Genomic DNA, 27,216 nt, shown 5'->3' on the forward strand with positions numbered 1-27,216 from the left:
TTTATTTACTGAAGTTTTACTTACCACTACTTACTATTTAACAGTGGTCAAAGGACAAAACTATTTGGCATGTACACAAACCTTGTAAATGGAAATGGTATATCACTGTCACATCCTGACCCTTTCTTATTGGATCTAAAGAAACATTTGAGGGCAGACTATCTGGCATATTTTTAAAAAGCTAAGGAACAAATGCATACCGTTCTCATTGTTTAATATGGTTTTAAGTCTCATGAGAAATTATGCATAAGGAGTGCTATTTGCCTGAGTTTTGGTCCATTTCAGTTTATCACCTCAGGATGAGAAATACTGCAAGAAAACTCAAAGGCAGAGTTTTAAAAAAATGGCCTTTAATGAAAAATATAAAAATAAATCTCAAGAGCTTCCTTATGTAAAATAATCCTGTGTTTAATATATGTGTATTTTTATTTACAAAGACAATGAGACAAGTCTTATTTTACTTGACAGTAATATTTATGATGCTGACATCCTCATAGGGCTTATCTGTTTTGGGATTGACTTTGACGTTGGAGATCCTCTGTACAACTTCCATTCCTTTAGTCACTCGTCCAAACACTGTGTGCTTATTATCAAGCCAAGGCTATGTTGGAGGACAAATAGAAAATCTTGGTGAACTCCAAATTCTTAAATCACACCCTCTGGGTGAGCAAATTAAAGAGAATTTAAACTTCAGCTTCATTTAAAAATGCAATTTAAAAGATATACTTTCACTTAGCAGCTTTTAAGAGTAATTTCCATGTTATATTAAAAAATATAAAAGCATAATCTAATGTTTAATAAAATATCTGCATCTTTCAGACCAAACAGCACTTGAAGATGTTTGCTGAAGGTAAGTTCTTTGCATGGCTTAAAGAATTATGGCTAAGGCTTTAAAAGTTTTCTGCAGGAATCTTACCCTGCACAAGAGGCAGTTTGGAATAGTTTAGGCAGCACGTGCTTTGGCATCAGAGAGACAGGAGCTCAGACTTTGGCTCTGCTGCTTACTTGACGTTTGTCAAGTTAATCAGGTCTCACTGTTTCCTCATCTGTTTTTTAAAACTGGGTATAGTGATAGTAGAAGTATTGTGAATATTACATGAGATCATGTGCCTGGCAGACAATAGTTATAAGTATTTTTCCATTACCGCTCGGTGCCTACTTCTAAAAAATAAAATGTGTAATTTTTATAATTTTGTGGAACTGCGTAGCAATAGAGCTAGATATTCTTACATTGTATTTCATCAGATCTACAATGTCATTGATTAAGGGCTGCATTCTGATTTCAGAGACATAAAAATGTGGAAAAAAATGTCTTAAAATTGGGAATTCTTACACTCTAATCCTCTCATTCTAAAGACGAGGAAACAAGTCCAGAGGTAAAATAATTTGTTTTGGATTGTCCAATTAATAGTGGCAAAGTTGACTTAAACTGCAGTGTCCTGAATTACAAAAGTACTGTTTTACAAAGTAAAATCTGATTTGTTAGGTAAAATTTTACATTTCCTTCTCTAAATTGTTTTCATTTTTATATCCTGGCATATATAAATAATGCAGAGAATAATAAAGCTCTCTTTTCCACTAAATTCACTCTCTTAGATCAAAACCTATGAATCTTTGGCTTATAGACAATGCTGTTCTACTTACCGTTGGTACTACTGTTATGAAAAACTGGGATCCATTAGTATTCGAGCCAGCATTGGCCATGCTGAGTGTATATGGTCTGTCATGTCGTAATGTTGAATGAAATTCATCTTCAAATTCTCCTCCCCATATGCTTTCTCCTCCCATACCAGTACCTGTTGGATCTCCTGTCTGAATCATGAAGCCCTTAACAGAAAGTAGATAAAATCACATTACACATGTTACATATATGTATGCTTTGGAGTCTTATGTTTGTCAAGAGTGCTTTGTAGTCAATAAAATCTTAACTTTATTAACAGTCATTCTATAAAGTGATTTTATTAAACTCTTAGTTATACTTTAATTTGGATGATATATTTCCATTGCTTAACTGCTACCTTATTTCAATGATTGAAACAAAAATGTAAAGGTCTTTCCATTTATAGATAGGTACTATCTTGCTCAGTAATCTAAAGCCAATTAATAATTTAGATAAGTTTTAGGATCTTACATAATGTGTTAGGTCTTAACATAATTGCCCCGTTCTTCTCTCTTCCCTTTCCCTAAACACTGGATTTTCTGGTGAGTCACTTCACTAATTCCTTCAGAACCCTGAAATCTGATTTTTCCTTCTGGCATTTCTCCTGCCATTTCTTTCTTTTTAAATTTATTTATTTATTTATATTTTTGGCTGCCTTGGGTCTTTGTTGCTGCACCTGGGCTTTTTCTCTAGTTGCAGCGAGCGGGGGTTACTCTTCGTTGCAGTTTGCGGGCTTCTCACTGGGTGGCTTCTCTGTTGTGGAGCACAGGCTCTAGGCATGTGGGCTTCAGTAGTTGTGGCACTCGGGCTCAGAAGTTGTGGCTCGTGGGCTCCAGAGTGCAGGCTCAGTTGTTGTGGTGCACAGGCTTAGTTGCTCCGTGGCATGTGAGATCTTCCTGGAGCAGGCCTTGAACCCGTGTCTGCTGCATTGGCAGGCAGATTCTTAACCACTGTGCCACCAGGGAAGACCTCTCCTGCCATTTCTGACCTTCCAGTAATCAAGAACTACATCACTGCTCCATCCATTTTATGGAATGCTGCTCAACAAAATCCTGGGCTGAGTTCATTCTGCTCATCAGGTATTAATGGTTGTTTTCACAGATAAAGTGGCAACATGGCTCTTCTATTATTAAATCTTACCTTCTAGATCCAGACCTTATCTAGCCACTAGGAACTGGTTACCTTGGCTGTTGGTCTTATCTCAGCAAGATCCTTTATTCATTATCTGGCCCTTTGCTTTAAGTGCTTTAACTGCTGCAGTGTTTCTAAAAAGGTAACCATGCTATTATTCTTATCCTTGATTCTAGATCTGATTCATGACCATCCATTCTTCTTTTGACTTCCATAGTCCATTTTTCCTATTCCTAATAAACTGCTAAGTGTGAGAGAACAAGATCCCTTAGGTTTTAAACCTCTTGTTATGAAGTAACATACTATTCCTTAAATCACATAAAATTTGCATAACTGACCTTAATTATGCGATGAAATGTATGTCCATTATAATAACCATTTCTGCTGTGAACACAGAAGTTTTCCACTGTCTTAGGGCACCTAGTAAGACATATATTAAAAACATGAAAATTGGAGCACCTTACAACAGTTGTCTTTGTAGTTCAGCTTCCTAATGGTGTTTTCAGAATCTTCTGTTTCAGAAGGACAGTCTTTTATTCGTAAATTCTCCTGATCTCAGGACAAGCAAGAGTTGACAGGGCATATAAGCAGTAGCCTATTCTTATAGTTTAATATACTATCTTTAGATCATGACTGCTTATTATATTTGAGTTTGACAGTATTTAGATTCCAAAGTCATTGAGCAGTTTAAAAAAAAACAACCATAGCACCTTAACCCATTGCACATAGTGGGTTAAGTTCCTGGGAAAGGTAATTTTCTTATTAAAAAAATGATATAGTATGGTGATATTTCCTGACCAATGACTAATTCACTGATATGACAGCTACTAAATTTAATAAACTTTAAATGACAATCACACATTCAGACACACTTTCTAAATAATATTAACTAATCTCATGAGATGATTTAATACAGTACTTTATCATGTAATAGCTCCTAAAGCTGGGAATGGCAGAGGGAATCAGGAGAATCTGTACCAGGCACATCAGGGAATAGGCTTAATGGATGCATGGGTTCTGAATGCTTAAAATGAGATGGTCCAGGAGTCTAGAACTGCCTAGTTTTTTGTTCAATGCCATGATATGGCAAAACACTGGACATAAAACATTCATATCCAAAATAACTAAGTACTTTTAAGTCAAGGCATTGTAAAAGATGTCATCTTTTGGATCAAGAATAGCCAGCCATACTGTATTGTATTTAGTATTGTATGTTCATTCTGCAAACTTTTCAAACATCAGGAAGGAAAAATAATTATCCTCCCCTTAAAGATGTGCTTTGAGAGGAAAGCCAGTTATAACAAGTGACCCACAAAACCTATAGTTGGAATGTGTAGTTGATGGTAGTGGTAATATATATTTATCACTTTACAGTTACATTCAGCACTGTCATAGCCACGATATTCTGTCCTTATAATAATAAACCCGTGAAGTATGTATATTGAAGGATGTGTATATATTTGTAAAATTTTCCCATTTCCTAGCTTAACAGTTACCAGAAAGCTCAGGAAAGATGCTCTATCTAACATTTCAATTCTTCTAAATTCCTTAAGTCAAAATAGCAAGCATTTTAAGTTGCATAGTTTCTTCAAATATACACATTTACACTGGTGTTTATTTACGACAACAAAAACAGTACATACTCAACAGGAAAAAGTTTGATGTGAATGTCTCCCATGCTCGTGTGGATAATGGCACTATCTGACACTCGTTTGGGTCCCTCAGCTTGAGTAGCTGCCATGACTTCTTCTTTAGAAGGTTTCTCATTAAAAACATCTCGGTCAGAATCTGCACTTTTTGTATCTTCTGGTTCTCGTTTAGTAAACTCAAGGAGGAAAATAAAAAGTGAGTAAATGAATTAAATTTTTCATCTGGTTAAAATTTACGAACAAGAAAATTTCATTTCTAATGAAGTATTTGAGGAAACTAAGAACTCACATCAGAATAAATGCTTATTTCAGGAATCACTTCCTATCACTTCCTATCATAGGATGTGTAAGGCAGCTAAATCATTTCTACACTTGTCTAATATGAAAATTCATATGATGTATGATTTCAAATGGAATTTAATTTTTTTGGTGGAAATTTTTATGGGTACCCATTTAACAAGATGAAGTTTTATTTGAGGTAGCTCTTTGCTTCTGCCTTCTAGTATGTCCTACCTAACCTGCAATTTATTGCTTACTTTTCTCTATTTAGATTGCCTGAGTTTGAATTCCAGCTCTGCCACTTAACTAGTTATGTGACTCTGGGGAAGTAAATTGATTACTTTTATTTCCTCATTCATAAACGGGGATAATAATAAAAACTACCTCAAAATGGCACCTGATATGAAGATTAAATGAAGGGATGTAAAGTGCTTAGAAAACAGTGCCTAACATATAGAAGGCACTATATACATACTAATAATTGTTATTTCTATGAGTAGGACCTTGTGCTGGTAGGATGAGGATTCAAAGATGAATCAGTAATGGATCGTGATCTTTTTTTTTTTTTTTTTTTTTGTCAGAGCCCATCTGATCTGTCTAAACCCTGAAGCTTGGAAGAAAGGATTACATTTTGAGTGAAGTTGTAGAAATCTCAAGATCCTCGGGGTCTACAGAGAATTGAGAAAAATCTTTCAGTTGTTGAAATTCTGGACTGCTCAAGGCCTGTTTCTTTTATTTGACTCTCAGTAAGCAGAAATCTTTTCTCCCAAGAAAGTTCTACTGGATTTCAACTAAGTTCCAGGAAGGTAAAGCTAGTGTCCAGGCCCTGTCTTGCATAATGTCATTCCTTGATCTACTTGGATCAATTCCAAATAAAGGAACAACTAAGCTAGGATGTTACTGCCTTAACATATTATTCTCCAGTTATCAAAGGAATGGCATGTCTGTTGTACTATTTAATTATGTGAATTTTGAAAGTTATCTTGATTTAGTTCACATGTGGAACTATTAAAGTTCAAATTCTGTAAAATTTTACTTTTATTTCATGATAGTGGATTTGAAAAAAGGGATACGAAATTTGTGTATATGTTTACCATTTTAGTTTTGCTTAAGAATATGTACCTCTAATAAAAAAAATCATGAAAATGTTAGCAGTATAAATACACAGTGAGTGACTTAACATTTTGTTTTTCTATTTCTTCAAAGTTTCCAAGGAACATGTATGGTTTAATCAACATAAGCATAAACTCTGAGGAAAGATAAAGAAAGAAAATTTGTTAAAGTTTTTAAATAAAGTGGATGGAAAATCAGTATATGTGTTTTTAGTGTATATCAAGAATTATCTTTTATGATTTATTTTTACCTTCAAAACAGTAAAATTACAGGTAAAAATAAGAAAAATTATTTTCCTTTAACATATATTAAGAAAATTTTAACAATGACTTTGAAAGTTATAAGCAAAATTCTCATCTTAAAAGAATACACCCATTTTAGGCTAACAGCTTGGTTGGAGGAGATAAACTGCTATTCCTACATTTACCAAACGCTGATAACCTTCATAGCATCACAGCTGCTTCTAATGTGTCAGATGAACGAATGAGTATACTATAATGGGCCAGATACTTTACCAAACTCTGTGGAGTTTGGTATGTGAAGAAAACACAGTGCCCTGTAATTATGGATTTTATATTATCTTGAGGAAGAGAGGATAGTGTCAGAGACACCCCCCCACCACCAAAAATCAGCAAATTATTCCAAAAAGTGTGACACATAACACAAGCAGGCACACCTAATCCTACAAGTAAAAAGAACACTCAAGTCTTGTAACTGGGATCAAGTTCAGTATGGTCAGTATAGCAAATGAACTAAAAATGAAGAAAGCTAAGCTAGGAGGGCAGCTAATATAGATAGCTGGGGAGTTATTAAAGGACTTCAGGCAGAGAAATAATCACATTTGGGTCTTAGAAAGTCTCTGACCGATTGTGAAGGATAGAATGCAAGCACAGAAGTCTCTACACTTCAGATTTTTCTGTTTGACTCAACAATCAGAATGGTGCTACTCCTAGATGGCTTAGTAGTTTGATTTTGAGCCCAATCTTAGTTAACACTGCAAAGTACTTTTAGTTCTCCAGAAAAAAAAAAAATCCCTCAGGAATGTACAATTCCAAGGTAGCATCATTACAATGGAATCAAAAGGTAAAAATATGTATGTAGAGAAGGAGGTGTGCAAGTTATGTTCAAGAGTAAAAGGTGAAAAATAAGAAAACAAGAATTTTAACAACTCCACAGCAAAAACTATCATAGCCGCTTACTATAATCTTAGCACAAATAGTTATAGAAGCCAGGTTGAAAAATGTTCAAAACAGGATGTAAAACAGTACAGAAATACTTAAAATCAAGCCCTAAAAATTCTACAACATTAATGTTATAAGATGGTATTCTGATTGTTTAGAAAGTCTGCTATTATTGCCAACATTTTCTTCAGTTGAAAGCACAAACTAAAAAAATAAAACTCCAACTAAACTGGAAGAAACATTAAAGTCTATCTCCTAGTACTTCCACATACCATGTAAAATCTATTCTTTTTGAAAGATGTACAGACTATTGTTGGGTCAGCTTGAATATTCTGAAGAACAGGGTTTTCAGAAGCTTTCATTTCTATAGTAGTTGCAGCACGATGTTTTTTGGCTATTCCCTGGAACAACGCCAATTGCATCACTCTGATATTTTCTTGCTTGCCTAAGATCCGCACACACCTGGAAAATACAACACTATTTTATTCAACAAAATTATCAGGATTAACTCCAGTTATAACAACTTTACAGATAAAAGCTAGGAATCAACTATATCCTTTATCTTTGTACAAAATAACTAGTGAAAGGTTTTTAAAAAGTGTTTTTCTACCTCTCCTTCTCCCCCCCAAAAGTTATTTTAAATTGGTAGCTATCTATAATTTTCAGATTAAAACAATAACAATCATTCAGTCATACAGTTTTAACCTATCCCTATCATTTTAATCTTTCTGCAAGTCTTCAAAGATTTTGTATTGCCAAGAACTACAATATAAATTTGTTTATATGTGAGAATGTATAGCACAAGATTTTTTTCCTTTAAATATACTTTAAGTTCTTTTCATTTACATTCTGTGATAGTATCTGATTATAGCAATTTTGTTCTAAGACCAAATGGGCTGTTTGCACAAAAGGCTTTTTGTGGTTTCATACATTTTAACTTCTGATTTTATGTCTAGCAGGATGTAATGCTGAATTCTGTGGTTAAAATATTTGGCAACATTTAACATGAACCAGGCTAATTTAAATCAATAAGCAAAAGACAGACTGAAACTTGTTAAAAAAAAAAAATTGAAACTATGCATATCTTCCTTCCATTTCTTTTACAAACATGAGTGGAAACTTTTTACATAAGATTATAAACAACCAAAAGACCACAGAAAAATCCAGTCAAAACATTTGGTTAAGCTTAGACATTTGGGACCATTCCACTTGTCTTAGAACAAACAAAACTCCCATTGTTTCCCAAAAGGAGGAAATGGTCCCGTAAAAGTACATTTTTAAAAAGCATAAATTATATTAAAGCTTACCGGTTTGTTTCTACATTTATAACTTTAATGCCCAGCATTGTTCCATAGAGTACAAAGTGTCCAGTTTCATCAAAAACTATATTAATTAATCTTACTGCATCCACCTTCTCCAATTCACGTTCTACAGCCATGCGTCGGCCAAATTCCATGTCTGGTAGCTGTTGCCTCATCTGCTGCAGTTCAGTAAACATCTAGGAAACAAACCATTTATTAACAAAAAATGTTGTTACATGATAAAGGGAAAGAGAATTTAAATAAAAGCAGAGTATACATTAAGAGCCACTAACAGTTTATGTACTTACATATCTTCTTAAGGAGTATTCTAAACACTTGAAGCAGGAAATCAAAAGATGTTAGTAAGTTCAATCATAAAAAATAGTATTTATACTAACTGGTTCTTCTAATGAAAAAGAAGAGTAAATATAACTACTGCTTTCTCTGCAGAAACAATATATCTGCTGCATTTTATAAGCCACAGACTAACACTTTCCAATAGAAATATAATGCAAACCACATACATAATTTAAAATTTTTTAGTAGCTACATTAAACAAAGTAAAAATAAACAGATAAAATTAATCTTAATGTTTTATTCAACCCAACATATCTAAAATATTATCAAACGATTTAAATTTAAGTAACATAAAAAATATAAAAAAGCAAAATAAGGATATTAAAACATGAGGCAATATTTAAAAATTGAGATATATTCTTTTTTCTTATATTAAGTCTTTGAAGTCCAGTGTGTATTTTATACTCAGTCCAGCTCAATTTGGACCAGCCACATACCAAGTGTTCAACAGCCATATGTGGTTAGTGGCTATTAAACTGGACAGTGCAGCTATGGACTGTGAGGTCCTTGTATAAGGATCATGGGCCTGGCATATAACAAGCACTCAATTTTGGTTGAATGAATGAACTCTTATGATTTCACTAATTTATAACAATTTCATAGTTCAGAAAATGTTTCAAGTTATTTTGGAGCACCATTACAGTTAATTATCATTAGGTATATGTGGTTTAGGATAGACGAATATTTTTATGAGTGCCCTTTATTTTGGACATTTGGTTTACTTTTCTTTAGATATTTAATACACAGCTTTCAAGATGGAGGTCACATCTCAATTACTATGTACTATCACACTACCAGCCTCCCCAAAGATGTGATCTTTACAGTTTTCTAGATATTTAGGGCATCAAACAGCAGAAATCAAAAGTAGCTCTCTATTGCAGATGAAAAGAAGTCAGGCTTATGTCCCATCTACTTCTTTTTTTCATGCTTGCATTAACGAAATATCCAGTTTTTCTAGATATGGAAAGAACAACATACATAACTCCAAAACTGTAAAGGAGGTATGTGTTAGGGAACAACATGAGGCCAAGTTCTTAAAGAATAGCTAAAAAGCTTGGTCATTAGGGTTTCTTGTCTCCAGTCTCTGAGACTGATATATTGCTTTACTCATTTGCCAGAAATAGCCTAGATGCCAGACTACATTTTTGTAGTGTGGGACCCTTGATTATTTTTGCTAGAGAGAAGATTCATTTTCAAGACTTAAAGTCTGTACATGGCCATCTGCCCACATATATGTATTTAATAAATTTAATTCAACCTTTTAAGCACATCAGTATCTTTTTTTTAACAGTATTCTAGCTTTAATAGTTGGACCTCTCTGTAATACACAACTGCATGGCCATATGCAGTGCTCCTGATTAATAAAATACCAAAAGATACATCTTCATACCATCTAATTAAATGAGAATCTAGTCATTAACCAGTCATTAGCATTGTAAATAATTTAATTGGCATTTGCCTTTTTTTTTTTGCCAACTCTCTCATTCTGAATTTTAACTTCTGTCATGCACTTTGCTACTGACCTTCTCGTATTATTACCTCAGTCCTATAATTTCAACATATGTTAAAGACAACAGTGAAGAAATAGTGGATTGAACATGTCAGAGTATATGTGTTAAGAGATTTATATCCGGAGAATAGATTTTAAGTATTTCTTTTCTTAAAGAATCTGGGAAGAGCCACAAGTTGTAAAGAGTTTTAAAAGTATATTTAAGTTGAAACCAATATGTAGTTACCAGCCACCATTAAAGAAGAAAATATCACAAAGAAAGGTTTCTCCTTCTCCTAAAAGCATAATGGAAAGCTTTATTCTTCCAATAAGAAAATGAGTTATGAGGATGATTTGATTAGCAAACAAATCTTCCCTTTTGTCTGGATTCATATTCCTTCAGGCAGATGATCAACCCAACTTATTACTACTTGCCACCAAACAAGAGTATCACTAATAAGGGTGGTAACATTTTTGAAGCGCTTAATTCAGGGAATCTAATGTAAACTGGTGACTACCAAGACTGTAGAACTGACACCGTCATACAGTAAACATTATCACTACAAAGGTTCAACCCACAGCCTCTCAAGAGGATTCAACATACCATTAGCAGTTAGAGAACCACATGATGGAAACACGTGATGAAACTCAAATAGCCACAAAAAGCAATTACCTTAGCATGGATAAAAACTCTTATTCTACAACTACATGCTCTAATAATTTTTTTTTTTTCTGTTTTATTGGCCACACTGCGCAGCATGCAGGATCTTAGTTCCCCAACCAGGGATCGAATCCGTGCCGCCTGCAGTGGAAGCGTGGTGTCTTAACCACTGGACTGCCAGGGAAGTCCCAATAAATTCTTGTTAGCAGTAATTATGTGTCAAGTATTGTTCTTAATGCTGGAAATACAATCATAAGCAAAACAGATACAGGACCATAAATCACACACAGTTTAGTTTACTGGGGGTTGATACATATTAATCATATAATAAGACCAAATATTCTAAAAGAAACAGTGATACAAGAACCACATAAAAAAAAAGTTGTCTGAGACTCTAAGAACAGTGGAAGATTATCAGGGAAAATGACTCTTCAGGATTTGAAGGATGAGTTCAATAGGTAATGGGAGGAATGGGGAGAGGGGTCACTCCATACATGAGGGACAGCATATGCAAAGGCCCTGTGGTGGAAGACATAGTCAAGAACTGAAAGAAGGCCTGACTGGCTAGAGTAAGAGGTAGTAGAGGTAGGTTGAAGGCACAATATGGCAGGCCACGATTTGGTCTTGATCCTAAGAGCAACAAGTAGTCACTAAGAGATTCAAAGTATGACAAGATCAGATATGTGCTTTGAAAAGATTCCTTTGGGTGGAGCATGGATAACAGATTAGGAGGAAGCCAGAATAGATGCAGGGAGTAGTCCAGGCAATAGGCCAGGCAAAAGATCATGAGCTAGGGTAATGACAGCTGTGCTAAAAGAAGGATATATAAAGTATATGTAGAAAGTAAAATTAACAGGACTCATGATGAATTAAATAGAGCGGTAAGGAAAAACAGGTAAAGATGACTCAGGTTCTGGCTTGTACAAGCAGATGGATATTTGTGCCATTCATGAAGACAGCAAAAATAAATAAATACAATAAAAGGATAGGACCAGGTCTGTTTATAATAGAAAGCTGGAAAAATAAATTTGGAAGTAGTCATACAGACAGACAGGAGTGTAGAGTGAGAAGAGAAGGGGGCCTAGCATGGGTTTTGAGGATCTCAAAAGAAGGAGCTTGCAAACAAAACAAAACTGAAAAAAAAGACACATAAGTATAAGAAAAACTGGCTCAGAATTAATCATCATAAACCTAGGGAAGGGAGTTTTGAAGAGCAACAATGCAAGACAGCAGACAGTTGAATAATACCTTTAATGTTCTAAGAGAAAATGATCATCAATCTAAATGTCCATATCCAGAAAAAAATATCTTTTAAGAAATAGCACAAAATAAAGACATTTTCACAAAAGTAAAATCTGATTAAATTTATATGGCACTTACACTTAGTGATTCATCGAAGACTCTCATGAGTTTTCCAGTTAAAAATCTGAAAATTCTAACCTTTCTATCAGAACCAATAGTAGCTATTTTCTTCCCATCAGGTGAAAAACATATGCTGGTTGGATAAGCCTTGCATTTGGCAAATTCATATAAATCTGTGTCAGTTTTATATTCCCAGTTCACATTTTTGGGGAATTTATATTCATGAAGAGGACCGGTCCAGTATTCAATCATTCCAGATTTGTCAGAAGACACTATTGCTTTGTAAACTGGGTTTAGCCGTATCTGAGTAAGAGGTGATGTATGGAGTTTGTCAAAAATATGTAGCGGCTGGTTATCTCCTCGACCATCGTAAATGAAAATTTTTCCTGTACTCTTCTCAGAAGCCGCAACTGAAGATATGGCATCCCCTGGGCAATAGATCCACTCACACTGTCCAGGAAAATAGCTAAAATAGTAAAGAATTGAGGGGGAAAAAAAGAGGTCAATACAAGAAGTAAGCATCCTTCCTCATTCTCATCACCAAAAAGTGTCCTGGCCAGCAATTTACTTCTTTTGGATTCTTTGCTCAGAAGTAGCAGACAGAGATACCGAATGGGGAAGAATAAGAATAGCTACTGATTTTTCTCTTTCTGACTTCATCAATGCAATGATAATAACTTCTGAGGATTTATCAAACCACAAGAAGAGAACTGCATCCAGCAGATCATTTACAAGGAAACCTGAACAGATGTGGGCCTTAAAATACTCCAGGGCATTGTTTTTTGGATCTTTGTCTATGTCTTCATCTATGTATAACTTACTTTTAAAGGTTAGCATGTAACAGTATACTTCATAAATCCATTCTTGAAATATTTAAGATAAAAATATTTTAGTCATGACTATGCTCAACAGAAAAACATTCTGATATCACACCCTCATTATCAGTAGCTTGATCTTACAACTATGAGCTCTGAACATGCTACCTGATAAAGTGTAAAAGAACTGGACAGATTTCATCAATATACAAACCTTATATATTCAATTGTGTGTTGTCTCCTTCAAAATAGTCAGTCTGAGAAGTTACACAGTTATTCCAATGATTGAGGTAATGCTCAAAACCTTTTAGGGACTCTTAGAATTTCTATCAAAGCTTAAAAAATATAGGCATACCTCGGAGATATTGCAGGTTTGGTTCCAGACCACTGCAAAAGTGAAAACTGCAATAAAGCAAGTCACATGGATATTTTGGTTTCCCAGGGCATATAAAAGTTTATGTTTACACTATCTGTAGTCTATTAAGTGTGCAATCGAACTATGTCTAAAATATATATATATATATATACATATATGGATATACGTACCTTAATTAAAAAATATTTTATTGACTCCCTCTTGCGAGAGCACCAAAATCACAACTACCTGCTGAAAAATCAATGACAGGAAGACACTGGAACTCACCAAAAAAGATACCCCACATCCAAAGACAAAGGAGAAGCCACAATGAGATGGTAGGAGGGGGTGCAATCACAATAAAATCAAATCCCATAACTGCTGGATGGGTGACTCACAAACTGGAGTACACTTATACCACAGAAGCCCACCCACTGGAGTGAAGGTTCTGAGCCCCACGTCAGGCTTCCCAACCTGGGGATCCGGCAACAGGAGGAGGAATTCCTGGAGAATTAGACTTTGAAGGCTAGCAGGATTTGACTGCAGGACTTCGACAGGACTGGGGTAAACAAACTGCACTCTTGGAGGGCATACACAAAGTAGTGTCTGTGCATCGGGACCCAGGGGAAGGAGCAGTGACCCCATAGGAGACTGAACCAGACATACCTACTAGTGTTGGAGGGTCTCCTGCAGAGGCGGGGGATGGCTGTGTCTCACCGTGAGGACAAGGACACAGGCAGCAGAAGTTCTGAGAAGTACTCCTTGGCGTGAGCCCTCCCAGAGTCTGCCATTAGCCCCACCAAAGAGCCCCGGTAGGCTCCAGTGTTGGGTCGCCTCAGGCCAAACAACCAACAGGGAGGGAGCTCAGCCCCACAGATCAGCAGACAAGCGGATTAAAGTTTTACTGAGCTCTGCCCACCACAGCAACAGCCAGCTCTACCCACCACCACAGTCCCTCCCATCAGGAAACTTGCACAAGCCTCTTAGATAGCCTCATCCACCAGAGAGCAGACAGCAGAAGCAAGAAGAACTACAATCCTCCAGCCTGTGGAACAAAAACCACATTCACAGAAAGATAGACAAGATGAAAAGGCAGAGGGCTATGTACCAGATGAAGGAACAACATAAAACCGCAGAAAAACAACTGAACAAAGTGGAGATAGGCAACCTTCCAGAAAAAGAATTCAGAATAATGATTGTGAAGGTGATCCAGGACGTTGGAAAAAGAATGGAAGCAAAGATCAAGAAGGCGAAAGAAATGTTTAACGAAGACCTAGAAGAATTAAAGAACAAACAAACAGAGATGAACAATACAATAACTGAAATGAAAAATACACTAGAAGGAATCAATAGCAGAATAACTGAGGCAGAAGAACGGATAAGTGACCTGGAACAGAGTGGTGGAATTCACTGCTGCGGAACAGAATAAAGAAAAAAGAATGAAAAGAAATGAAGACAGCCTGAGAGACCTCTGGGACAACATTAAACGTAACAACATTTGCATTATAGGGGTCCCAGAAGAAGAGAAAGAGAAAGGACCCGAGAAAATATCTGAAGAGATTATAGTCGAAAACTTCCCTAACATGGGAAAGGAAATAGTCACCCGAGTCCAGGAAGCGCAGAGAGTGCCAAGCAGGATAAACCCAAGGAGAAACATGCCGAGACACATAGTAATCAAATTGGCAAAAATTAAAGACAAAGGAAAATTACTGAACGCAACAAAGGAAAAATGACAAATAACATACAAGGGAGTTCCCATAACGTTAACAGCTGATTTCCCAGCAGAAACTCTACAAGCCAGAAGGGAGTGGCACGACATACTTAAAGTGATGAAAAGGAAGAACCTACAACCAAGATTACTCTACCCAGCAAGGATCTCATTCAGATTCGATGGAGAAATCAAAAGCTAAGAGAATTCAGCACCACCAAACCAGCTCTACAACAAATGCTCAAGGAACTTCTCTAAGTGGGAAACACAAGAGAAGAAAAGGACCTACAAAAACAAACCTATAACAATTAAGAAAGTGGGAATAGGAACATACATATCGATAATTACCTTAAACGTGAATGGATTAAATGCTCCAACCAAAAGACACAGGCTCGCTGAATGGATACAAAAACAAGACCCATATATATGCTGTCTACAAGAGATCCACTTCAGACCTAGGGACACATACAGACTGAAAGTGAGCAGATGGAAAAAGATATTCCATGCAAATGGAAATCAAAAGAAAGCTGGAGTAGCAATACTCATATCAGATAAAATAGAGTTTAAAAGTAATGAATGTTACAAGAGACAAGGAAGGACACTACATAATGATCAAGGGATCAATCCAAGAAGATATCACAATTATAAATATATATGCACACAACATAGGAGCACCTCAATACATAAGGCAACTGCTAACAGCTATAAAAGAGGAAATCAACAGTAACACAATAATAGTGGGGGACTTTAACACCTCACTTACACCAATGGACAGATCATCCAAACATAAAATTAATAAGGAAACACAAGCTTTAAATGACACAACAGAACAGACAGATTTAATTTATAGGACATTCCATCCAAAAACAGCAGATTATACTTTCTTCTCAACTGTGCAAGGAACATTCTCCAGGATAGATCACATCTTGGGTCACAAATCAAGCCTCAGTAAATTTAAGAAAACTGAAATCATATCAAGCATCTTTTCTGACCACAACACTATGAGATTAGAAATCAATTACAGGGAAAAAACGTAAAAAACACAAACATGTGGAGGCTAAACAATATGCTATGAAATATCTGGGAGATCACTGAAGAAATCAAAGAGGGAATCAAAAAAATACGTAGAGACAAATGACAACAAAAACATGACAATCCAAAACCTATGGGATGCAGCAAAAGCAGTTCTGAGAGGGAAGTTTATAGCAATACAAGCCTACCTCAAGGAACAAGAAAAATCTCAAATAAACAATCTAACCTTACACCTAAAGGAACTATAGAAAGAACAAACAAAATCCAAAGTTAGTAGAAGATCAGAGCAGAAATAAATGAAATAGAAACAAAACAATAGCAAAGATAAATAAACCTAAAATCTGGTTCTTTGAGAAGATAAATAAAATTGATAAACCATTAGCCAGACTCATCAAGAGGGAGATGACTCAAATCAATAAAATTAGAAAAGAAAAAGGAGAAGTTACAACAGACACCGCAGAAATACAAAGCATCATAAGAGACTACTACAAGCAACTCTATGCCAATAATATGCACAACCTGGAAGGAATGGACAAATTCTTAGGAAGGTATAACCTTTCAAGACTGAACCAGGAAGAAATAGAAAATATCAAAGACCAATCACAATAATGAAATTGAAACTGTAATTAAAAATCTTCCAACAAACAAAAGTCCAGGACCAGATGGATTCACAGGTGAATTCTATCAAACACTGAGAGAAGAGCTAACACCCATCCTTCTCAAACTGTTCCAAAAAATTGCTGAGGAAGGAACGCTCCCAAACTCACTCTATGAGGCCACCATCACCCTAGTACCAAAACCAGATAAAGATACTACAAAAAGAGAAAATTACAGGGCCTTCCCTGGTGGCGCAGTGGTTGAGAGTCTGCCTGCCGATGCAGGGGACATGGGTTCGTGCCCCGGTCCGGGAGGATCCCGCGTGTCGCGGAGCGGCTGGGCCCGTGAGCCATGGCCACTGGGCCTGCGCGTCCGGAGCCTGTGCTCCGCAGCGGGAGAGGCCACAGCGGTGAGAGGGCTGCGTACCGCAAAAAAAAAAAAAAAAAAAAAAAAAGAGAAAATTACAGACCAATATCACTGATGAATACAGATGCAAAAATCCTCAACAAAATACTAGCAAACACAATCCAACAACACATTAAAAGGATCATACACCATGATCAAGTGGGATTTATCCCAGGGATGCAAGGATTCTTTAATATATGCAAATCAATCAATGTGATACACCATATTAACAAACTGAAGAATAAAAATCATATGATCATCTCAATAGATGCAGAAAAAGCTTTTGACAAAATTCAACACCCATTTATGATAAAAACTCTCCAGAAAGTGGGCACAGAGGGAACCTACCTCAGCATAATAAAGCCCATATATGACAAACCTACAGCAAACATCATTGTCAATGGTGAAAAACTCAAAGCATTTCCTCTAAGATCAGGAATGAGACAAGGATGTCCACTCTCGCCACTATTATTCAACATAGTTTTGGAAGTCCTAGCCATGGCAATCAGAGACGAAAAAGAAATAAAAGGAATACAAATTGGAAAAAAGAAGTAAAACTGTCACTGTTTGCAGATGACATACTATACATAGAGAATCCTAAAGATGCCACCAGAAAACTACTAGACATAATCAATGAATTTGGTAAAGTTGCAAGATACAAAATTAATGCACAGAAATCTCTTGCATTCCTATACACCAATGATGAAAAATCTGAAAGAGAAGTTAAGGAAACACTCCCATTTACCAGTGCAAAAAAAAGAATAAAATACCTAGGAATAAACCTAGCTAGGGAGACAAAAGACCTGTATACAGAAAACTATAAGACACTGATGAAAGAAATTAAAGATGATACAAACAGATGGAGAGATATACCATGTCCTTGGATTGGAAGAATCAATATTGTGAAAATGAATATACTACCCAAAGCAATCTACAGATTCAATGCAATCCCTATCAAATTACCAATGACATTTTATGCGAAACTAGAACAAAAATTCTTAAAATTTGTATGGAGACACAAAAGACCCCAAATAGCCAGAGCAGTCTTGAGGGAACAAAACGGAGCTGGAGAGCTCGGACTCCCAGACTTCAGACTATACTACAAAGCTACAGTAATCAAGATAGTATCGTACTGGCACAAAAACAGAAATATAGATGAATGGAACAGGATAGAAAGCCCAGAGATAAACCCACGCACCTATGGTCAACTAATCTATGGCAAAGTAGGCAAGGATATACAATGGAGAAAAGACAGTGTCTTCAATAAGTGGTGCTGGGAAAACTGGACAGCTACATCTAAAGGAATGAAATTAGAACACTCCCTAGCACCATACACAAAAATAAACTCAAAATGGATTAGAGACCTAAATGTAAGACTGGACATTATAAGACTCTTAGAGGAAAACATAGGAAGAACACTCTTTGACATAAATCACAGCAAGACCTTTTTTGTTCCACCTCCTAGAGAAATGGAAATAAAAACAAAAATAAACAAATGGGACCTAATAAAATTTCAAAGCTTTTGCACAGCAAAGGAAACTACAAACAAGACGAAAAGGCGACCCTCAGAATGGGAGAAAATATTTGCAAATGAATCAACGGACAAAGGATTAATCTCCCAAATATATAAACAGCTCATGCAGCTCAATATTAAAAAAGCAAACAACCCAATCCAAAAATCCAAAGAAGACATACAGATGGCCAAGAAGCACATGAAAAGCTGCTCAACATCACTAATTATTAGAGAAATGCATATCAAAACTACAATGAGGTATCACCTCACACCAGTTAGAATGGGCATCATCAGAAAATCTACAAACAACAAATGCTGCAGAGGGTGTGGAGAAAAGGGAACCCTCCTGCACTGTTGGTGGGAATGTAAATTGATACAGCCACTATGGAGAACAGTATGGAGGTGCCTTAAAAAACTAGAAATAGAGTTACCATATTACCCAGCAATCCCACTACTGGGCATATACCCAGAGAAAACCATAATTCAAAAAGACACATGCAAGGGGCTTCCCTGGTGGCGCAGTGGTTGAGAGTCTGCCTGCCGATGCAGGGGACACGGGTTCGTTCCCCAGTCTGGGAAGATCCCACATGCCGTGGAGTGGCTGGGCCCACGAGCCATGGCCGCTGAGCCTGCACGTCCGGAGCCTGTGCTCCACAACGGGAGAGGCCACAACAGTGAGAGGTCCGCGTACCGCAAAAAAAAAAAAAAAAAAAAAAGACACATGCACCCCAATGTTCATTGCAGCGCTATTTACAATAGCTAGGTCATGGAAGCAACCTAAGTGTCCATCAACAGATGAATGGATAAAGAAGATGTCGTACATATATACAATGGAATATTACTCAGCCATAAAAAGGAACGAAATTGGGTCATTTGTAGATATGTGGATGGATCTAGAGACTGTCATACAGAGTGAAGTAAGGCAGAAAGAGAAAAACAAATATCATATATTAACACATATATGTGGAACCTAGAAAAATGGTACAGATGAACCGGTTTGCAGGGCAGAAATTGAGACACAGATGTAGAGAATAATCGTATGGACACCAAGGGGGGAAAGTGGTGGGGGGGAGGGGAGAGGGGGGTGGTGTGATGAATTGGGAGATTGGGATTGACATATATACACTAATATGTATAAAATGGATAACTAATAAGAACCTGCTGTATAAAAAAATAAAATAAAATTCAAAAATTCAAAAAAATATATTTTATTGCTAAAAAATGCTAATTGTCATCTGAGCCTTCAGCAAGTCATAATCTTTTTGTAATAGTAACATCAGAGATCACTGACCACCGTAACAAATACAAAAATAATGAAAAATCTGAAATATTATATGAGAATTTCCAAAATGTGAAATAATGACACAAACTGAGCAAATGCTGTTGGGAAAATGGTGAGTATAGACTTGTTCATGCAGGGTTGCCACAAACTTCTATTTGCCCAAAACCCCACAGTATCTGTGAAGCACAATAAAACAAGATATGCCTGGTTCTCTTTCAATATCCTCAAAGGGGGCAAATGTTCAACATTTATGAACAGATTTGATTTTTTAAAATAGCTAAAGTCTTGAGGGAAACAAAGCTGGGGAATAAGACAGATGATCAATAGGTATTTCTATTTGTAGTCAAAAAATAAGTTCTGACCACAAATAATGAGACTGATTTCCTTCAGTGTCTCATAATCTGATTTTGAAGGAAATTCCAAAGAATTCCTGCTACATACTGAACTGTGTAGTTCCAACCCCCTACTCCTCCAATTCATATGGTGAAGCCCACATCTCCAAAGTGACTGTATCTGGAGAAAGGGTTTTAAAGAGGTAATTAAGGTTAAATGAGGTCATAAAGGTGGGGCCCTAATCCCACAGGCCTGTGGCCTTCTAAGAAGTGGAAGAGTAAAATATTCCCCACTCTTTCCCCTGTCCCTAATGAGGACAAAGTGTGAAACCTAGAAGAGAGTCCTCACCAGAAACCACACCCTGCTGGAACCTTGATTTTGGCCTTTCCAGGCTCCGAAACTGTGAAAAAATAAATTTCTGTTGCTTAAGCTACCCAGGGTATGGTCTTTTGTTTAATCTCATTACTGTACAGTCTAAACACATAGTTTGGATGTCAATATACTTCAAAGTTAAAATAACCAACAACTCCAAAAATGTGCATAAGCCTTATACAAACACAATGCCGTATTACTGAAATAAGCATAACAAGGAAGTTAATTCTACATACCAGTATATTAGACATGATGGATACTCATTAATTTATTAAGTAGTGTCAAATGGATATAATGAATCCTTGTTGTGGCGCTGTTGGGACATTTCTGCTGTAATTAATGACAAAAACCACAGCAGGAGCCCCCAAACAGCATCATAACAAGGATTCATAATATTTAATTTTCCCAAGTAAAATAGAAAGTCACATTTTTTAATGGAATGATAATATATTCTGTTTAGAAATACCTATGGAACAGGGAAGTTTAGTTCAAGAATTCTTCCATTAAGTTAAAAAATATATATACTTTAAAAAAGACTCACCCAAGCTTCAGCATATTGATCATGTCAAAGTTCACTACATCAAACACCTTCATTGCTTTATCATCACCCACGGAACAGAACAATGCTCCCTCAGAGCTAATTGCAATACTCTCAATAACTCCTATTTAAATAAATCAAATTAAAACATTCTAGTAAACACCAATGAAATGGACATAATTGAAAGAAAAAAATTTTTTAAAGAAACTTTAATCAGTACAGTTTAAAACAGAGTCAAAAAAAAAAAAGTGAAATTCTTACCTAGGTGACTGCGAAAATGTTTAACAAATTCAATCCCCTCTTCTATTTTTTTCCAGAATTTAACATGTCCATCATGACTGGCAGTAATAATAAAGTCTGTCCTGCATATATAAAATAGTATTAGTTTATTTCTAAAACAGATCTATGAATCACTTAGTACTCCCAAAGCAATCATTCACTGAGAATCTTGGACTCTTAAATAACAGGTTAAAAAAAAAAAACCTTCCTTCATGCAGACCACTATATCACTATATTAGGGTAGACAGAACATTGCAAAATTTGATGCTCTTTTTTGGATATCATAACAGCTTCTGCTGCACTAATTTTAAATCCAAGAGCTAGGATCAGAATTGAGCTAGAGCTTGACATTAAAAAAAAAAAAAAAGAAAAAGAAAAAGAAAAAAATCTCACCAGGAATCACTAGATCTTAGGGTCCTTTAATGCTAAAACTACCCTATAGGCAGTCTTTTCATAGGGAAAATGTACTATCTTTCAGAATTTGATAAATAATTAAATTCCAACATACTACTTACATATACAGCAAAATTCAATATAAGTTTGTTTCAGATACTATCCAAGGTATTTTGCTTGTTTATGTATCAAAATCTTGTACAGTATAGCCTCCTCTGTCAGGTATATAAAAATAGAAACCATTTGTTGAAACCTAGTATATGTCAAGTACTCTACATACATTATCTTAGTTACAACTACCTGTACCGCAACTCTATTAGGGTGAATATTTTTTAACCACCTTTTAAAAATAAGGAAATAGTTTTACAGTGTTAAATGTATTTGCCACAGGTCCATAACTGGAGAGCAGCATTCAATATTGGGTCTGCCTAACTTCAAAATCTAGGTTTCTATAAAATCTTCAAAAATCTTTCTATTACAGCCTGCTGACTTAAGTTAAACAAAGAAACTTGGAGTGATAGAATGCTAGTCCTATATGCAGCTTTATACACTGACAACTTTGGACTAGGAAAACAGAGTTAATATTTGGTTAAAATTATCCCATAAATGAAATATAAAGATTGCATGTATGTATGTATGTATGTATGTATGTATGTATGTATGTATTTATGTATTTATCTATCTATCTATCTATCTATTTATTTATTTATTTATGGTATGCGGGCCTCTCACTGTTGTGGCCTCTCCCGTTACGGAGCACAGGCTCCGGATGCATAGGCTCAGTGACCATGGCTCACGGGCCCAGCTGCTCCGTGGCATGTGGGACCTTCCCGGACCGGGGCACGAACCTGTGTCCCCTGCATCGGCAGGTGCACTCTCAACCACTGCGCCACCAGGGAAGCCCAAGATATTTAATTTAAATCTTTAACTGTCTCCAAGAGATCAAGAATAGACTGATCCAAAGAGCAACAACTCATCTTCTTTCCATGCTCACTGCCAATATCATCCCAGCCACCATCATATCTCATCTAGGTTTCTGTATTAGCTTCCCAACTGCTCTCTCTGTATCCATTCTTGCTCTATTTGAATCCATTCATCTCACCACAGCCAGAGTGATCTTAAAAATATATATATATATATACACATATATATATGGTGTTACTCTCCCAATCAGGTTCAAATTCCATATAAGAAATAGAAAATGCTCTGGGGTTTAGTCTTTGCCTTTTTCCTCCAGCCTCATCTGCCATTTAACCCCTCTAAACCTGCTTCCTTTTCTGTAAAATGTAGATGATACTACCTTATAAGATTGTTAAGATAAATGAAACAACTTATGAAAAAGCCTTGGCACTATACCTGGACATAATATGCACTCAACAAAGAGCAGAATATTACTATTATTATTATTATCCTTCTACAAATCCCTATTCAGCTATTTTGAAGGTCCTGTGACATTTCCAGAATGTCTTCGATCTCACCATTTTCCCCATTAGTACTGAAGAGGCCAGCTACCAATTACTATCATCTTAACTAATAGACTCTTCTTCATGGAAGCTCAGACACTACCTGGTTCATCCCCTTTTGGCATTTATCTCCAAAAGACATGTACATAAACTAGGGAATTTTGTCTTAGAGAATGCATTCCTTGTATGATATAAGAAAGACCACGCAGGTCTTTATTTAACATAAACTATTACAAAACCTATGGAATGAAATAGAAATCCTTAATATCCTAAAACTACTTCTACAAATCCATCTCAAAACTGAAGCATTTTAAAAAAGGATAAACTTCTCAGAAAAAAATTAAGATGTGATAGACTTACTTGGTGCACACCACATGGGTGATAACATCTCTATGCATGTAACTGCGCTCATACATGGATGCACTGGGGAGATTATCAAGATAGACTCTTTCAAACTCTAGAACTAAGGAAAAAAAGTAAAGAAAAATATTTTTTAACAACTGGAATGCTATTTTGTATTTTCTTCTAGATTTTAATTTCTCTCAATTCACGTATAATGAAAAAAAAAATCCAGTGTCAGTTATGTCAGTTGTAACTTATTTCACAGTACTGAATAGCACCATTATTTAGTTGGTCATAACAGGTTCTCAAGTACTATATAGACACTTAACTGTTCCCAGAACTTAAGAGTTGAGTGGTTCTGGTTAATATAAAGGTTCCATTAAAAACCAAAAATCTTAAAGTTTCATGAAAATATCACAACCATATTTCTAACCATGTAGATCCAATTATTAGTGCTCATTTAAATAAGTAATAAGAGGCCAGTGACAATCTAGAATGTCTCAGTTTATCTTGAAGGCAATGATCCTCTTTGAAGTCACTCGTACTAGGTTTGAAACAGGTAAACACGATAAATCCTTAGATTTTTGGAGCTGAGAAAATCCTAGAGACTATCCAGTTGAGTGCTTCTCAAAACTTTCCCAAGGGCAAAACATTTTTAAGAGTGGTAATCTGAGGAAATATTTCATTATATGAAAATATGAAAAATTTCACTAGTAAAAAATGCCATTATACTTGTAACCAACAAAACAATCCATGATGGCCAAACACGCCTATAAAAAGTTCCTAAATTAAGCATGACTGTTTCATGGTTTTTTGTAACTACCATATAGCAGACTCAAACTTGTGTCAAACAAATTACTTTTCCCTTCATTTTCAGTAACAGAACCTCTGTTTTTATATGGGAATACTGACATCCAGCCACAAGATCTTTCTCACCATCTCTGCAATTAGGTATGACCAAATGCTAATGAGATAAATGCTAATGAGATAAAAGTGAAAGTGTTGTGCAACAGTCAAGAAGTCTCCTTGAAGAGTTGTGCCCTTCTTCCCTTATTCAGTCCTACAGCTGGGAACTGGGAGATAAGCACTGTTAACTCTAACAAACACTAAGGACAAAGATGAGGTCCATACCCTAGTGATGTTTGGGCAGGAAGTTGGAAAGAACCTAGGTCTCTTTGGAGCCTCCACACCAATCCTAGATTGTCTACTTTAGGACTTTTATCTTTTTAATGTTACTGTCATATTGAATTTTTCTGTAATATGCAGCTAAATTTAATCCTATCTGATGCATATTCCTTTTGCTGTTTGTTAGTTCACTTGTTGAACAGACATTTATTGAAAACAAACTAGGTTCCAAGAGACATGGACATAAAGAAGAATTAACACGTAGTTCCTGTCCTTGAGAAACCATCAGTTTAATTAAAGGTAATGCCATATCATCATTTATAGTGTCTTTCTGAAAATGTGTACAAAAGTCCAATGTCCAAAGAACATGTTAAAGGGGATGGTTCCATTTCTAGAAAGTTTTAAACCCCTGTCCTTTTAGATAAAATCTTCAATGATATTTTTCTAACATTTCATACCTGTTTTTAAATTTCAACTTTTTCTTCAAACTGAATACACTACTGACTGGCTTAAATAGAATGAACATCTAATTGTCTCAATTGTATCAAGTTTATAAGCTTTTTGTCTCCTAATGCTAATATCAGCATTTTGATATTTTTGGATTTTTCCATTCCCTCCACTCATTTCCACAAAAAAAGGACATGAAATCTAGTGCAAGAAAATAATTATGAGCATAAACATTATAATATTCAATCATTCAATACTTATTGAGTATCTGCTATATGCAAAGCACTGTACCAAGCACTGGAGCAAAACAGGCATGTTCTTTGCTCTTATATGTTTACAGTCTTAGCAGTGAGGAGAAACATTAATCAGACAATCACATTTGAATAAATATACAATTAAAAATGTAGCAAGTGTAATGAGGAAACAATTGCTACGGAAACATTTAACAGAAAGACTTAGTAGTAAAAAAAAAAGGTAATGCACTTTAAGGGTGTTAATGTACAATGTTCAAAAAAGTAGCTTCTTCAAAATTCGGATACATAAAATTGGAAGGCTACCTCTAAATTCAGTGTGATAAACACACCTCAGATTTAGGATGAATGTGCTTTAGAAACCTAGCCCAGACTGGAAGAAGTCACAGGTTTCCCAGAGGAGGTGATAGCTGAGCTGAGTGTTAAAGGTTGAACAATAGTAGGTTAAGTGAAATGGGTGAGGGAAATTATTCCAGGCAGAGACACCATGACAGCCATGCAGGCATTCACAGGAGAAAAAGGGCATGCCCAATTCTCAAGTGTTTTAAGTATGGCTGGAGCACAGAGTAAGAAGGAACTAGAAGGTTTTGGTAGAGGGAAGTAATGGAAATGCGCTGAGGGAGGTAAGAAGAAATCATATCAAGAAGGACCTTGTATGCTGTGTTAGGGAATTTGGACTTTGTTTTGAAAATAATGAGATATCACTTAAAATTTTTAAGTAGGGAGAGTAATAAGGATTTGAACTTTCAGAAAGATCACATTTTAATGGTCTTATACGTTTAAGGAAAAAATTTCAAAGAACTTGAAAAATAAGAAAATTTAATCTGTCCCTTTCACCACTGCCCCCCGCCCGCCCTTGTTTGGACCACCCTTTTTAGTTGATAAAATTTTGTCACTAATCCACGTTAGTGGAAAAATGCTTCAGGCCATGGTATGTCACGAGTATGGTTTGAAAACCACAGACCTTGGTTTTTAGATGAAAGATTTGTGATCCAGGAAACTTATGTAACTATGTCAGAAAACTCATTAGTGGAAGAGTCAGGATTGAAATTATCTTTACCTATTCTTTACCACTCTAAATAGGCACCGCCTGCCCCGGCGGCCCAACACACTACACCACTCTTGAACTGAAAACCTTAAATAGAACCAGTATTCTTATCCACGTCTGCTAAACGGGGTTAAAAATTCAAACCTCATACGGCTGCTGTACGGATTAAATGAGAGGCGCCAAACACGTAAGTACCGGCATAAATTAGCTTTAGCATCCATTGTAACAAATCAGAGATTAATTGTGTTAGATATTATCAAAAAGGCGCTTTACTCAAACCAAGTAACTATTTCGGGAGTAAAGAACGGCCAGAAGTGAGAAGACGACCCTCTGTTCCGAGGGCACAAATCCTCCGTTTTGGGGTCTGGCTTGAACTCTCCTACTCGGGGGACACAGCATTCCAACCTGCCCTGTGCCTATCTCTGTAACTACCTTTCCTCTTCTTGACCAGCGTTGCCTCTATAGGTAAGGGCCCAACCCAGCGCTCTTCATTTTCTTCTTCGTTCTCTTGGGCCACAGCCACTACCAGCTCTCCCTCGCCGAGTTTCCTTTTTTCAGGTTCCTCCGGGTCCCGGTGCCTTCTCCTTCTCAGCTGTGACTCGCTACCACCTTCGGCCGCCATGTTGTCCGAATCGTCAGAAAAGGCGCGACACCCACAGCTCTGCTACCAATCCCGAAGCAGCGGCGCGGCCTGTTTGTCAGCGGCCGACCAAGTTCCGGGATTGGCTGGGAGCA

General features: G+C 36.2%; 1 protein-coding gene across 2 annotated transcripts; it reads right to left on the reverse strand.

Moving 5' to 3' along the window:
• Positions 1–333: 333 nt before the first annotated feature.
• Positions 334–27,130, reverse strand: PPWD1 (peptidylprolyl isomerase domain and WD repeat containing 1). Of its 2 annotated transcripts, XM_082623522.1 has the most exons (11): positions 26,914–27,130; positions 23,629–23,731; positions 21,395–21,495; positions 21,137–21,257; positions 12,202–12,649; positions 8,321–8,511; positions 7,286–7,475; positions 4,435–4,616; positions 3,130–3,211; positions 1,645–1,827; positions 334–601 (listed from the first exon to the last, which is right to left on the reverse strand). In XM_082623522.1, exons 1-11 carry the CDS (start codon positions 27,101–27,103, stop codon positions 458–460), a joined length of 1,935 nt encoding a protein of 644 aa, XP_082479648.1. In that variant the 5' UTR covers positions 27,104–27,130; the 3' UTR covers positions 334–457. The 2 variants fall into 2 exon arrangements, with proteins under 2 accessions (XP_082479648.1, XP_082479647.1); XM_082623521.1 differs by lacking the exons at positions 23,629–23,731; positions 26,914–27,130 and adding an exon at positions 21,928–22,009.
• Positions 27,131–27,216: the final 86 nt, after the last annotated feature.

This window comes from Mesoplodon mirus (genome assembly GCF_964341445.2).
Source record: "Mesoplodon mirus genome assembly, chromosome: 5".
In the NCBI taxonomy this organism is placed as follows: domain Eukaryota; kingdom Metazoa; phylum Chordata; class Mammalia; order Artiodactyla; family Ziphiidae; genus Mesoplodon; species Mesoplodon mirus.